Genomic DNA, 15,032 nt, shown 5'->3' with positions numbered 1-15,032 from the left:
TGGCAACGTGCCTCTTAAGAGTACATCTAGAAGGCAATCAAAGGCGATTGCAGGTATCGGGTACCAACAGCACTGCAGCCACATTAGCAGGGTGCTCAGGCCCAAGCTGTCCAGGGTTATGGGCCAGTCTGTGCAGTTGCAATTAGGCTGCTACTGGTACCTAAAGTAGCTCAGGTACGCCTGCTGCAAAAACACCTCAATCTGCAGTTCAGCTCTACAACCAGGTCTGTCTCCACCATCCATTCGATCATGGCTTTTTTACCTGTGTTTAGAAAAATGAATGGTAGCATGATGGGTTTGTCCGGTGATTCATGTCAGCTAAGAATCCAGCTCATCAGCTCCTGTCAGTGTGACAAATATCTTCCAAGACAAATCAACTCCAGGGCAGATCCAGCACTGTAAATCAACACAGATTTCAGAGCTATACCCATTTACAACAGCTGAGCATCTGGCCACAGGCAAATGGTCATAAAAAGCACCCATCACTTCAAGACACAGATACGCCTAGTGAAACAACAACATTTTGTCTTTATTAGGAGTTCCCATGGTAATATAACACAGAGTTCTTAAGGAATAAAACACAAGACTTGGGAAGAGGTGGGGAGGGGATCGTTGCCATTGAGACAATGGTCAAATATCAGTACTTCTTCTTGTCTAACACACATGATCAGCTTTAGCACTTACAGCTCCTTCACTCATGAGTCACAACCACAAATCCAAGGGTTAAATCCAGCTAGTATTAAATCCTACTTTTTTTTTCTTTTTTTTTTTTTAGAGCTTCAAGTCACTGCGGTTAATTAAGTCGTCATTTTTTTTTCTTTAAGCATTTACATATGACATTCATTAAACAGACACAAAGCGAACGAGCTCCCACAGGAAAAGAACATGCTTACAAGCCTGCAAAAATCTTTTTTTTTGTGATTTTTTTTGTTTTTTTTTTCCTTTTAAAGAACAAATGGAAAAAAAAAAAGTCATCATGGATCAGTGAAGGGAACAAGGAAGACTTAAGTGAATACTGAAGAGCTGCAAACTTTTCACAGAATTGAAATGAATTTGTGGTTTTCTTTCTCCCCAACTTGTTCAAATGCATTTCAAAGCACAGGTGGGATAAAATGAAATACAGCTGCAAAACGTGTGTGCGCGCGCGAGCGCATACACGTGTTTATGGATCAGTTCCACACAACACTGAACGTCCTTACCCAAAAGACCCCAGAGTTAAACCAAAATGGAAAATGCTTGGATGGATGAATAGTCTGATTTTGTTTTTCAGGCTGCTTTTTCAAAGGAACCTAAAGGAGTTAAGTGCTGCAATCCAGTGGGATTTAGATGCCCAAACGGTTTCAAGATCCTTTGAAAATCCCAGCACTGAGTTTGCTGTAACAGCAGAGTTGGGATTTATTCTGAAAAGCCTGCATATATCTATTTTCCTTACAAGAACCTGTAAACAACATATTAAAAATGCATGCAAACACAAAGTTAATGCATGTGCTAAAACACAGAGACAAGGAAGCAGATGGTGCAGACAAGGGCCAGGGGACAAAGGCAGTGGAAATAATGCTGTTAGCTGTGGGTAGCAATAACCTCTATGTAAACAACCAGCCCAAGGCTTCTGCACCACTACAGCCTTCAAGACAGGCTTTATGTAGGACATAAATAGAGCCCATGTAACAGTCTCCATCTGTAGGGATTGAGCCCTCTGGCTCTTACAAAATTGATTTCTTGAGGTTAATAAGTAGAGCCCACCTCCTGGAATGGGTTTCAATGCCTACCACCTATCAGATCCAAACGGTCCTTTTTCCTTAGTTCACAGGCAGCAAGCAGATACGGCCCCAGTAAGGACAAAGAACTCCAGTGAGCTATGATGGGTAATACGCAGGCCTCTGCCAGTACCTGCATGAGAGTAAATTCCTGAAGGAATGTTACATGTATAACCAATTTGTAAACGATTGGCAACAGAGCTACACTGAACTCACAAGTGATGCCCAGTACCGCTGACTCTATGATTGCAGCTGCCATTGATAAAGAATTTCTTATGTGTTTTAATGATGGGCTTTCAGATGACAGCAAAAGACAAGACTCTTCAAAATGACTGCTCTTCCGCATCCTGTTTTCCTGATTATCAGGGTGATGGGTAGCTACTCAATTAAATTGGGTTCGTTTGGCAGCATGGCAGTAACTGACTAAAGCCCCAAGTTACCGACTTTCTCCTCCAGGAGTGACAAGTTAATTGTGTAGAGGTTTTCTAGAGACTCCTTTACAGATCCTCTGAGGGTGTCCATCAGCTGACTTAGCCCAAATGAAGATCTGGTACATCTTGATGGAGATCATAGCTCATGAGCATCTTGTCAGGGATTCATAAACAAGTAAAACTAACCTAAGCACCAAGTGCTGGCTGAAATGGTGAAGTGCTCTGAACTCCTACAGCAAACTATCACAATGGCAGTGGTGCTGTTGAGAACCTGCAGCTGAAAGGAGGGGACAAGGAGGACAGGACAGGAATTCTCAACGCTGAGATAAGGCTTTGTAAACACAATGGTACAAAAACATTAAAAAAAATAAAAACACGAACAGAGTTTTTTAAAAAAATAAAAGGAAGGATCCTCAAGGACCTGATTTGCAGCAAAATCTGGAAGGAAAAGAAACAATAAAAGTAGCTCAACCCACCAACATGGTAATGATGCCTGTTGTCAATCTCTAGGGACCAATTCAAGTGGCAGAGACACAGCTGTTCTGTGAGCTCACAAGGGTAGTGGTGAGAGAAGGCAGACCTATGGTTTAGACCTGTGTCCCCCTCTGCTGCTGTGCTGCAGGTCAGGACCACAAGAGTTATCCAGTTTCACCCCATGAATTTTCTAGCCTGCTCAACATTCAATAAAAGCTTTTTTTTTTTTCTTTTTTTTTTTCTTTTTTTAATAAAGGCAGCTCCTGGGAAATTCACTTTCTCCTTCCTTTGCCAAAAGAAAGATGTTGAATGGGAACAGAGGCCACATGTGGCAAACATCCTCTTTCCATTTATTTTTGCATGTCAGAGGTGTCAAAAAACAGGGCTGGGGTTGTCTCTTTAGATGTTCAGGGACAGGAGGGGAAGTAAGTGGGTGCAGTGAGGATGAGGAGGGCAGGGGGTTGAGAGGGAACAGAAAGTGGCGCCTTACTTGACCCCACCCATTGGTTGCCCGCAGTAACTGTCACAGGCTCTAAAAGAATCACAAGGGTCTCCAGGTGCCCCGCGCCCCCTTCCCTGGGTCCGCTAGGCGGCCACAGAAGGGTTTGTTTCTTAGCCCAAGCTGGTGATGTTGGCACGTCCGCCGGGTGGGGCCACGATGCGCTGCGTAGTGCGGCGGGGGATGTTATCGTCGATCTGTGCGCCTGGAGGGAGACAAGAGACATACCCCATGAGTGCTGGAGTCGCAAACACTGCAGCCAGTACCCAGGGCAGAGGTGCCATCTGTGGACCAAAAGAACATGACTTTGCTGAAACTGCCTGCATCCTGTTTGGCCAGGGCTGAATTAAGCCCTCAACTTTTGACTTCTGAGGGAGGCAACCTCTGCAGGAAAGGTTATTTCCCATTTATCCACCCAGCAAGCTGCTTCTCTGCAAGGGGAGGAACCCAGACTGAGGGGAATAACCTCAGCACATCTTGCCTTTTCCACTAGGTCAGAGAGGAGCACTGCATTGATCGCTACTGTTCAGCTGATAAAGGTTCTTTATCTTCATAAAGGCTAGAAGAGACTACGAAGGAACTGGGGCCATGGAAGAAGTCAACTGGCGAAGAGAGATGAGTGGAGAAGTTTCTGTTGGTCTTTTCTTGCCTTGGGACTAACTCAGCCCAACTCAGTGAGAAAATTTTTCAGGCTTAGCTTCTGTTGAGGTGTGCCACCCTGTCTACTCCCCTTTTATCAGACCCTTGAGCCACCCAGTGCACCCATTTGCATCACGATCTCAGTTAAAGACCTTACTATAAAACAAGGAAGAATAACTATGACCATGGTGAACCTTGCCACTGAAGAAGGGTGTGTGACCCTTCCATGTGCTATCAGGTATCCAGGTTGTAGCTGTATTGGTCTATGGGGACAACCAATCTGGGCTCATGGTGGAGGTGATATATTTTATTAGATCAACATGATTTTTTTTTTAAATGTTTTTAATTACAAGCTTTCGGGCCCAAAAGCTTGTAATTAAAGACTTTTTTTTTTTTTTTACAAAAGTCTTGTTGGTTTAATAAAAGCTATCCCCTCCACCATGAGCCCAGACTACTTTTTCCCATATGCTGAGAACCCCACGCTCAGGGTGCTAGGTTGTTCCTCTGGGTCTACAGGTAAGTGCTGGAATGAGAGTTTCTAATACCCGTTTTCTTCTATTGGGGGATATGCTCGTGGCTGTATACCCCCATCCATTCCTGCTCTTTCCTCCTGCCTCCACAGAACATGCAGCATAAGAAAAAAAATAGCCAAGATAATCAGTGTAATTATGTAGCCCATGTAAATGAGTACATACCAGACAAGCTAAATCCAGACTGGTGCAGGTTTCTGACAGGTGGGGCCTGCTGTTTGGCTGGAGATGTCTTAGCAGAGGATGCTGGTGTGACAGTCTTTGGTGTCACTGATACTTCACAGACAGGACCATCATACAGTCCACGTGGGACACCTCTCAGCTCAGCCAGCTGGAAAAAACATAAGCAACAAGGCTTTAAGGAGAGCCAAAGATATCTTTGTAGAAGATCTGAAGAGGGATTGGATGTTATTAAGCTGAAGAGGATCATTTGAAGAGTTATCGTTACCACCACAGTGCTAAACCAGTTATTTATTTACTGTTGAGCTCAGTCCTGATCATTGGCGATGCATAGGGGGTGCACAAGCACCCCCCCGAGCATGGCAGTGCACCCCTGAAAAAAGGTGCTGCCGACACTCGCTCACCACCGCCAAGCTCCTGCAGCCAACAGCGCCGCTGCCACCTGCTGGATCTTGCCGTGCCCCCCCCCCCAGCCTCCGAGGGGACCCGGTGTTCATGGCCCTGATGTTGACAGAACCAGAGCTACACAAATGGAAGTGAAATTAGTTTTTCTTCATCAGATGCAACACCTTATTTTATGCCAAATGTAACTGAAATCTAGTTAAGAGAAGGTTGACCAGAGCAGTTATTCAGTGGGAGATATGAAACCCACTATTTCTGCTGCATTTTTTGTTCTACATTAATCCCCACAGATTGAGTTCTCTGTTAGCATGAATATAATGGCTCCAAAATTTGCAAGTTGGCCACGTTTCATCAACATTTAAAAATATGCTTAAGCTGTTAATAAGGAAAATCATTTGAAACAAATACTAATGACCAGACAGAACTATCACAAGAACTAAAAACAGCTCTGTGGTTTTATCCAGCAGAGGGCAAAGTTTCAGGTGTTTCTGAAATAGTCATTTCCTTCTCTTTAGAGGTCTTTGACAAGTTAGCCAATCTCTGCATTATAGTATCATTGTACAGGAAGCCTCCGCTTAATGTGGTTTCACTTAGCGCTATTTCGCTATAGCGCTCATTTAAAATTCATACCTGATTTCACTTAGTGCTGAGCTAGTTTCATTATAGCGCTCAGCAAAGCAGCAGCGGCACAGTGAGAAATGGTGAGTGGCAGCGAGTGGGCAGGCGGGAAAGAGAGCGGGGCCCGCACTGGTGCCAGAGGGCCAGGGCCAGCAGAAGTGGGGGCCCAGGCTGGCACAGTGGTGGGGTGAAGCAGCAGCGGCAAGAAGCAGCAAGTGAGGGGGCAGCTTCTCACCACTGCCACCTCTACCCACCCCTCTGCCTGCCTGCCGGCTGCTCTGGCCCTACGTGCTAACATATACCCCGCACTCCTGCCACGTCGCCCTGGTCCCCCACTGGCCCTGGTCCCAGGCACTGGCAGACTCCCTGCAAAGGAAGAAGTGGCAATAACCAATTATCTCTATTTATATTCATTCCTATGGAGAAATGGGTTTCACTTAGCGCACCTCCACTTAATGCTCATTTTTTCCGGAACCACTTAAGAGCGTTAAGCGGGGGTTGCCTGTATTTGGAAACAAAATCTCTAAAGGTCAAATGCTCAACTTTACTGAAATCAGCACAGCTATGGAGATTTCAACACAGTTTAGGCTATTATCCACCAGCTGAGGATTTCACCATAGGAAATCCTCTGTTTGTGGTTTGGATTCACCTCTTTATAGGAGACCTTTTCCCAATCGTTTTCTACTTACAAACAGAAATGTTCCCATTATTTGAGTGACTGGATTTAAACCTTTCCCTATGATAAATGCAAACTAACCACACCTGTGAAAGAATCAAGTACTACTTTCTTGAAAAAAAGTGAATGGGACCAGGTTAGTTTCACTGTTGGAAGACAAAAGAAATGCAAAAGAAAAGGTCACCAACATGGTGTAAATTTAGATTAAGAGATAAAGGTAAAGGTCTAAATTTTTGCTGAAAGACCCGGGTATAAAAATAGTATTATATTCACGGTAGTGTAAGAGTAACGTTGCAGCTATGCTGGTCCAGAAATTATGCAAGAGGCAAGGATTTCTTACGGCGATATATTTATTTGGACCAACAAGTGCAGTTAGGATAAAGCTAGACCAGCTTTTGCATGCAAGACATTCTTTGTCTCTGATCACAAAAGTAGTATTACATGGTCTCTGATCACATGGACCTGAATGTCTTGCATCAAAATCTTGTCTAACTTTACCCCAAGTACACTGTTGGTCCAATACAAGATATCACCCTAAGAAATCCTTGCTTCTCATTGTGGCAGGTGCCTTGGTGCTCCTACCTCTTTAAGAGCAGGCAGGATCTGGTGAAAATAGCCTTCAGGTGGGGCCAGGGCTGATTGGGGAATCATATGACCCTGGAGGAGAGCTCAGCTGGGAAAGGATATAAGCTGGTAGTAAGGCCTGGAGGCTGGTAAGGGAATATTGCCCAGCAGGAGGGCTGCAGCTGTGGAATACCAACTTGGAGAATAAAGCCAGAAAAAAAAAACTGGAGGCTTGGGGAGGAGCGAAGGGGAGGAGAAAATTTCTAGGGACCCAGGGAGGGGTCCGGAGCCCAGATTGAGGGTGTGGGATCAGAGTGGGTCCAGGAGCCTATTGAGGGGTTGAGATGGTAGGACCAGAGAGGGTCCAGCAGCCCAGAGGAGGGACTAAGTGGAAGGTAACATTAGTGAGTGATGACACCTGTGGGGCATGGGGCATGCTGTAGGGATGGATTGGAGCCATGCAATTATCCCATTAGGTAGTGACTGCAGACACCTGGCAGTCATTAGAGAGAGCAATTTGGGAAGCCCTGGAGCAGACTCCTTCATTACAAAGGTAAAATGCATCAAGGCGTGCTGGGTGAAAGGAGAAGTGATTGCCCACAGAGAGAGAGAGCTAACGGGACTCGAGGGGCTTTGTGGCCACCCCTGGAGAGGCACCCTGCTACACTTAGATTATGTTCATGTGACATTACTATGACAGGATGCTAGAACCCTGTGCAGATCTGCAGAGCTAGTTTGCTGACTCACCCCAACTTCCAGAGCAGGTGATTATTAGTTCTTCAGTCTTATCCGTTTCTTTTTGAAAGAGAACTTAAAGCAGCAACAGCCAAGTTTAGGCCAAGGGCTATGCTCATAATGAAACAAACCCAAGAAAAGAGGTAAATTTGGACAATAACCAAGATGCATTCATTAAAAAAAAAAGATGTGTAAATGTCCCTTATTTACAAGTCTCTTGAACAAAAGAGTTCCAACAGCAGAACAAGTTTGCATTGCTGTACATACTCACCCTGCTCCTGGCCTTGATGCGCTTGTAAACAAAGTCAGGGAACGGTTTCCTAGGGATATATCTTCCAGAACCCTCAGTTACATGGAGGTTCCCATCCTCCAGCACAATCTTTCCCTGGCTGATAACCACCAGCGGAGACCCACGACACTCCATGCCTTCAAAGATGTTGTACTCCAGAGCCTAGAGCAACAAGAAACAAAAGATATCAGGCCAATCCGTTAGTCCCACCACAAGCTGTTACTTTGGAGGCCATGGCCAAGCAAAATCCCATAAGGTATATGCTGAATTTTTTCAGTCAACTGTCCATGACGACTCCTGAATGTAGACATTTAGGCAAGCCTCAGTGTTTTCTTCTAATACACATACAGTGTTGTATAACATCAATCCCTGCTTTTACAATTAAGCTATACTCTTAATTCCTTAAGCCGTTTTCATTCGTGCCTCCTATTGAGGTTAAGTGTCACTGTACGTATTTATTATAAATCTTCATTCACCCTTATTTGTCACCCCATCCTTTCCGAATTCGCCCAAGATAAAAGTTTTATCCAGTCTACCAGACTTCTTGATATCCCCCAGATTTCTACATGCTTAACTGGATATTGTTAACTAGGGTACCAGTGTCGGAGGAGCTTTAGGGCTCAAGCAAATAATAAACACTTGGTAAATCATTCCCATTAAACTGCTCCCAAACAAATTCTTTTATCTCCAAATTCTGACAGATATCATGTAACTGAGAATCATGTTTAGAGAAACCAAGTGGTACAGCCTGCTGTGCTTTATCATCTCTGAATACTGCAGGCACAATTACTATCTTAATTCCAACAATCCCCAGCTGAGATCAGGGCCTCACTGAGCCAGTCACAGCATGTACACCTAGTGAGAGAGAGTCCCTGACCAGGAAGAGTTCTGGGAACCCACTGCTAATTGCAGTGAATCAGAGTTTGGAGTTAAAAGAACAAAAAAATGTCTGTTTTGCATCAAGGTTTGGGTTGATAGGTCAGGACCAAGGACAATCCTGCTTTACCTTACAGAATTGCACATCCTCAATAAACAGGTTTGGACATATTGGTCTATGAAACAAGAGTTCTAAAAGCAATGCTGCCATGAAGCGGTTACAGTGGTTAAGAACAGTCCCTCTTCTGGCCACCTCTGGGAGAAATACCAACTTGAACCAGGTCTTTTGTGCAGAACTCGTGTTACAATCTGTTCTTTCGGCAAGCTCCATCCGAGAGGCTTTCACTGCAGCTTTACAATTAGTTAGAATGGTGGTTTAACTGAAAGTATTTGGGGTCCGAAATGAAAAGGGTTGTGGTGGCAGAGAAGGCGGCTTGGCTAGATGCACAGGAATCAGGCAAGTTCCAAGAACAGCAGAGTTTGCTTCTCTAGCATCTGACGTTTCCTTGCCACAGTGGCACTGTGATGGGAATTCCTGGGAAATGTGCGTGCACCGCTCTAGCATTTAAAAATGCAGCAGAAGAATTTGGTGCCTCTGGTTCAGCAACTACAACGTCTCCTCCAGAGTTTCAAAAGGGCTTTGGTTTTATCTGTAATTGAATGTGAATGCCTTGATTTTAAGGCAGCTGCTAGTTCTCTGCTGGCACCATTTTGCTGGGAAGGCACAATAACTAACGGACGCTATGCAAAACAGGTCCTCGCCCCAGAACACTTGCAGGCTCACATGAAGGCACAAGAAGTGGGTGAGATAAACAGAGGGAAGAGGAAGATAAAGTCAATGTTCTGTGCACAGAAGTCAGAGTTCACCCTTGCATTTTGCTTAATTTATCTAGCACCTAGTGCAATGGGGCCCCACTCCATGACTGGGAACCTTCTATGTCTTATTTCTTCCCCTCTACTCTGAAAACTCTTCTCTGGATGCTTGCTTGCCTGAAAAGGAAAAACTGACTGTATAGGAATTATTAGCCTTTGCTGCTTCAACTGAAAGTACCCCTTTCCTTTCTGTATGGGTTTAAACATAGTAATTGAGCTGGGCTATATTACCAATCCCATTCAGCTCCTACACGCTCTCTGTTATGAAGGGTCTCCTCCACATCATAGCACAATGAAGGGCACAGTTACCAGATCAAGCACAAAGCTAGGACACAGGGAAAATGAAGCAAATATCTAAAAAAAAAAAAAAAAATTCCTTTGTTCCTGTGCCCAAGGATCCATGTGTGCAGGGATATTTTGCTTTTTCAGCACTGGAGTGAATGAAAGCATTCATGGAAAAAACCAAAACAAAACAAGGAGCTTTTTCCAAGGAAATATGCCCTAGGGTTTTAGCCAGCAGCTAAACAAGTTGTAAACAGACCCACACAGTGGCTGTTTTCTCTCCTTAGTGCTGTGAGGTCATGGGGAACTTGAACCAGTCTCTCCCAGTGACAGTTCTGTATTCCCAGTGACAGCTTTGTATATAAGGGAGTTCTTTATTCTCCATTAGAACAGGAGGTATCCACTTACACAACTGCTGGAGCATGTGATACAGGGGCTGGACTCTATTGGTTGCAAGAGAGCTAGATTCTCAGTTGGTATACATCGGTGTAGCCACATCAACTATCAGAAAGCTACAGTGGTGAAGATCCAAATCAACAGACTGTAAGGCCAGGGGGATTGCTCCCTATCATCTACTCTACTCACCCTGACCTCACAATACTAGCAACTGACCCTGCAAACAATCCTGATCCATAGTAGCACACAACTCCCAGGCAGGCTCTCGCTAACACTGTGTATGGTAGTACTTATACCTGTGCGCAGAACAGCCTGCCAGAGCACAGATCTGGATCAGAGTCCTGTGCATGCACTGAAAGAGGATCAATTTTGTAGAGAGAGAGTGCCCAAGAGACTAGGGAGGAAACGAGGCCAGGATGCTCACCATGCCTAGTTCTCGGACACAGAACTTAGTGCTAAGAGCCCCTGGCAGACAAGCCAGCAGGACTTAGCTGCAGAAGGTACTTACTATGTTATGAGTCTTGGCAGAGATCGTCTTGACGCTGTCAGGGTCCCAGATAACCAAGTCAGCATCAGAACCCACTGCAATGCGTCCCTTCCGAGGATACAGATTGAAAATCTTAGCTGCATTTGTGCTAGTCACCGCCACAAACTGGTTCTCATCCATCTTACCAGTCACCTGGTGAAGGAGCAAAGGAGCCAGCAGGTTAGCAGAATGCAAGCAACCACAAAAAAGCAAATGGCTAGTGACAACCCACCGACAGCAGATACTGAATGCTCCTTTTGGAGGAGAGAGGCCCATATATGAAAAAGGGGTTCAGGACTGAACAAGAAAGTGGTGCCAAGAAGTCAGACATGGCAACTCCAGGACTGCTCTATCTGACACCACTCCTGGTTCAGCCCACCCTTTGGGAACTGTCGAGGTGGGCAGTTCACTCCGAGACAGAAGTAAAACAACATACATGAGCCCTTCTTTTTAGCGAAAAGAAAAAGATGTAAACCACATGGATGGCCAGCTTCCTCAGTGCACATGTAAGCACAAATCTGAGTCCTCCCTGTGACGTACCACAGCCTTATCCCAGATGATGGACATTCTTTCTTCGGTCCCATTGGTCCCTTCAGGGATCAGGGTAAAGTTATCCTTTCCAACAGCTTTCTGGGCAGTGTTGAAGGTGCAGTGGGCACTGCCAGTTACTTGAAGGTCTCCACTGAAATCCAGAGATGGGTGACAATTACTTCAGATATTTTGTTTTCATTGCAAATTTATAATTCAAATCAATACTGGACACCAAGAACTCAAGATCTTGAGTGTAACAGAGCAGCTGAAGCACCTAACTTTGTAAAATGGTAGCAGTAGCAGGTTGTTATCCTCAGTGACCATGTGACATGCTTAAATAGGGTGTTATAGGAACATGCAGCCTCTTGTACTCACCAAGACAGCAGCGAGTTGAGAAAGTCAGGAGTGGTTGGGTCAGGACTCAGTGGGGGGGAAGTGACAAAGGCTGCTGCCTTGGCCCAGTTCTTACTCCAGTAATGAGATCCATCAGTCCCCAGGCTGGCTGTGATGGGTTCGCCATATACCACAGTGCCTACAGGAGAGGAAGACATCAGCAGGAAAACTGTAAGCACCACAATGACCTTATACCAACTTGAATTTCTGACTCTGTTTCAGGGCATACATCCTTCTACGCAGAAGATGACAAGAAGATAATTTTCCTGTGGGAAGGTTATCCCACCACTGCCTATGTGGATAAACTGAAAAAGTCCACAGGAGAGCAATAATATTGATAAGGGGTCATATATTCTAGATATGCGAGGGACTGTTGAAGAACAAGGATTATTTAGTCTGGCAAAGAAAGGACTGAGGGTGGAGTTCACAACAGGCTTCAAATAAAGATGGTGACTGATTGTTTACAATGGGTAAGACAAGCAGTAATGGGCTTACATTGCAACAAGGGAAATGTAGGTTGGGGGTTAGAAAGAACTTTCTAACTATAAGGGGGGTTCATTTCTGAAATAGGTTCCCTGGAGAAGGGGTAGCATTTCTATTGCTCAAAGTTTTTAAGTGTAGATCAGAAAACATCTGTCTGGATTGGTTTGGAGGATGATCCTGCCTTGAGCAGAGGACAAAACTAAGTGACCTCCTGGGTTCCCTTCCAGCCCTGCTTTTCTCTGATCCTATGATTCTGCTGCAGGGTTTCTTTGTCCTTTTCTCTGAAGCTTGCAGTAATGGCTACTGTTAGAGACAAAACACTACAGCAAATAAACTCCTGGCTTAAATCACTTTGACGATGGCTATATTCCTTCCTGTGGAAATCTGATGTCATAAAAAAAAGACATGCAACGGTAGCACTGAGGCCCCGAATGATACTGGCACTAGGCTCTGTACATACAGAGAACTCTTAACCCAGGAAAGGCTGCAGTCTGATAGAAAGTCGAACCAAGAGAGGGAGAAATGATGAACCCTCTGCCCCATTTCATGGATTGTGATTTTGTCAAAGTCATACAATAAGTCTGGGGGAAAACCAGGAAATGAAATCAGATCTCCTGACTCAGTCCAATGCTCAACCACAAGACTATCCTTCTTCCTCCTTCTATTAGTTCTTAACCACATTAAGGGACATGCCATGATTCCTTACAGGGGTGGAATGCACCACGAGCATCTGTACGCAAAGCAGATGCAAGAGCAACTTCAAAAGCCCCAACAGTTGCAAGGATCCCCAAACGAAAAAGCTCTCCCCTGCGACCTAGATAAAACACTTGCCAGCACAGAACTCGAGCACTGGTCCTCATGACATCCCTACTTGTGTTTAAATGGGGCAAGTGCTGCACTGTGGATACTCAGACACGAAGAACTCTGACTAGCCTAAAAAGTGTGGGAAAGGTCATTGAAAAGATCACTTTCCTACAGCATGAGAGCCCAGAAGGTGGCCACAGGTCCAAGGATAGACCATATAGTCCTCCTCTTCCACGAGATTGCTGGAACGATTTCTAAAGGGATTCTCCAGCAGAGGAAGAACTAGGCACATGTTCCCACTGCAAACAGGAGTATGACATTAGAAAAAGGCTGCTTATTAACAGGAAGCTTGTTTATGGCCCGTGCATTGATAGAATTGTTCTGCAGCAAGCAGTACTTTGCCCCACAGGACTGCCATGTCTGCAGGGAACTTCTGCCATGCAAATATCACCATCAATGAAATGCTCTCTTTTTCATTTAGCTATCAATTATCTTGTGTTCCTTGGTTTGGATGTTCTTCTGTTATGTTCTTTCAGCTCCTCGAAGGGCTCAGGGGTACAGGACATGACCCTGCCCACATTAGCCATTGATGGTACGCAAGTGCCATCTGCCCTAGAGCTGTACATAACTCCATCTGGTAGCTACAGTGAGGAAAATGGATAGATTAAAGAGTTAATAATAGCCACACAACTTTCCACAGGTCGCTTGACATCTGGCCCAGTCCAGCGGTGACTAAAAGAATATTCAAGGATAAAATTGGTGTTTCCAGTCCCCATCATAAAACCCACCACTGCTACTGGCTCCTCTTGTGGTGGCCTCACTAGAGAAGAGCCAAAGGAAGGAGGATGCTGATGCTTTCATAGCTAGGGCACCTGCAGAGGGCCCAAGAGTTCAAGGTTCAATTCTTGCCTCAATCACAAGCTCCCTGTGTGACCTTGGGTAACTCCCTTAAATCTCTCTTGTGGTTCCCATCTTTGAATTACGAATACTTGCCCAGTTCAGCAGACTTTGTTGCAAGGGCAAAGGGATTGTTGGTGAGGTAATACAGCCTTCCCATCCATGATTTTACTGATACTAGTCGGTATCAATCAGCATTTTAATAAATCTCATTTCCACGTGATCTCTCTCGGTACTATGCAGGGCCCTATAGAGGAAGATATGCCCTGACACCACCTGCACCAGCCCTGCTGTCAGTCCTTTACAGTCCATCAGTCCCTCCCACCAGCTCTGAATCTACTTCCTGAAGGTTAAACGTTCATGCGCTAGGGTCAGCATATCTTGAATGCATGCACCAAAACCAGCACACAACCAGACCAACTAGCTCTTGCCACTGAAAACCCAGATGGAAACCAATGTCATTTCTTTATCTGTCCTGATTTATTTAGACAGAACTCAAATTGAGTCCAACCTTTGTAGGCAAAAGAGTCTGGCAGCCTCCTTGCTTTCCTGCCTGCCCTTGGATGCTTTAAACAGAAGTTAATAAGGTTTTGGGAGCGGAATACAAGGAGGAAATAGAAGCTGTCTGTGCTCTGTAACCATGATTTCACCAAAGCTGGAAAGCAGCAGCAGGGCATGTGGTATACAGGAAGAGCTCATGCTCTGCCAGACAGCAGCACAGGCTTATGGCTCAGGGAGAAATGTGCTAACAGGGCTACACAACACAGTAAGGCAATGCCAGGGCAGCAATTCAGAGTAGAGATGGCAGGAAGGTCCTGCCTAGCATGCTGGGACCACTGCTGGGTACAGGAGGGAGTTTGGAGGGAGGTTGCAAAGAAAGATTGAGCTGGAAGGAAGACTGAGGAAGAAAGGGGACTTAGTAACTGCATGGGAGGGATTTTACTGAGGGCATCTAGAGGCAAGGGGGTTATGGGATGAATATTATAAGAGAACACCTGGGCTGAGGGTCAGGAACACTTCCTGGCAGCCTGCTAGAGGATGGAATATTCTCCCATGGGAAGTTAGATAGAACCAATTGTTTGGGACCTTTAAAACTCAGACTGGACAGAAACACTAGAAATGCCTCTTGCAGCGAGTGATCCCATGTTGGCCCGGAGACGGCTGGATGTTCTCACAG

The 15,032-nt window shown here is 45.2% G+C and overlaps 1 protein-coding gene across 2 annotated transcripts in view; it reads right to left on the bottom strand.

Moving 5' to 3' along the window:
* Nucleotides 1–508: 508 nt before the first annotated feature.
* Nucleotides 509–15,032, bottom strand: part of DPYSL2 (dihydropyrimidinase like 2) — a 68,040-nt gene continuing 53,516 nt past the window's right edge. For both annotated transcript variants that reach the window (XM_006264048.4, XM_006264047.4), the window contains exons 9-14: nucleotides 11,654–11,810; nucleotides 11,288–11,429; nucleotides 10,730–10,900; nucleotides 7,777–7,956; nucleotides 4,496–4,661; nucleotides 509–3,366 (exon numbers count right to left, since the gene is read on the bottom strand). In XM_006264048.4, the coding sequence (XP_006264110.1) occupies nucleotides 3,275–3,366; nucleotides 4,496–4,661; nucleotides 7,777–7,956; nucleotides 10,730–10,900; nucleotides 11,288–11,429; nucleotides 11,654–11,810 (908 nt within the window). In that variant the 3' untranslated portion in view covers nucleotides 509–3,274. The remainder of the gene's footprint in view (nucleotides 3,367–4,495; nucleotides 4,662–7,776; nucleotides 7,957–10,729; nucleotides 10,901–11,287; nucleotides 11,430–11,653; nucleotides 11,811–15,032) is intronic.

The sequence above is a fragment of the Alligator mississippiensis genome, chromosome 7 (genome assembly GCF_030867095.1).
Source record: "Alligator mississippiensis isolate rAllMis1 chromosome 7, rAllMis1, whole genome shotgun sequence".
NCBI classification, from domain to species: Eukaryota; Metazoa; Chordata; order Crocodylia; family Alligatoridae; genus Alligator; species Alligator mississippiensis.
The sequence above is the reverse complement of the archived record's forward strand: the minus strand, read 5'-3'. Positions and strand labels throughout refer to the sequence as shown.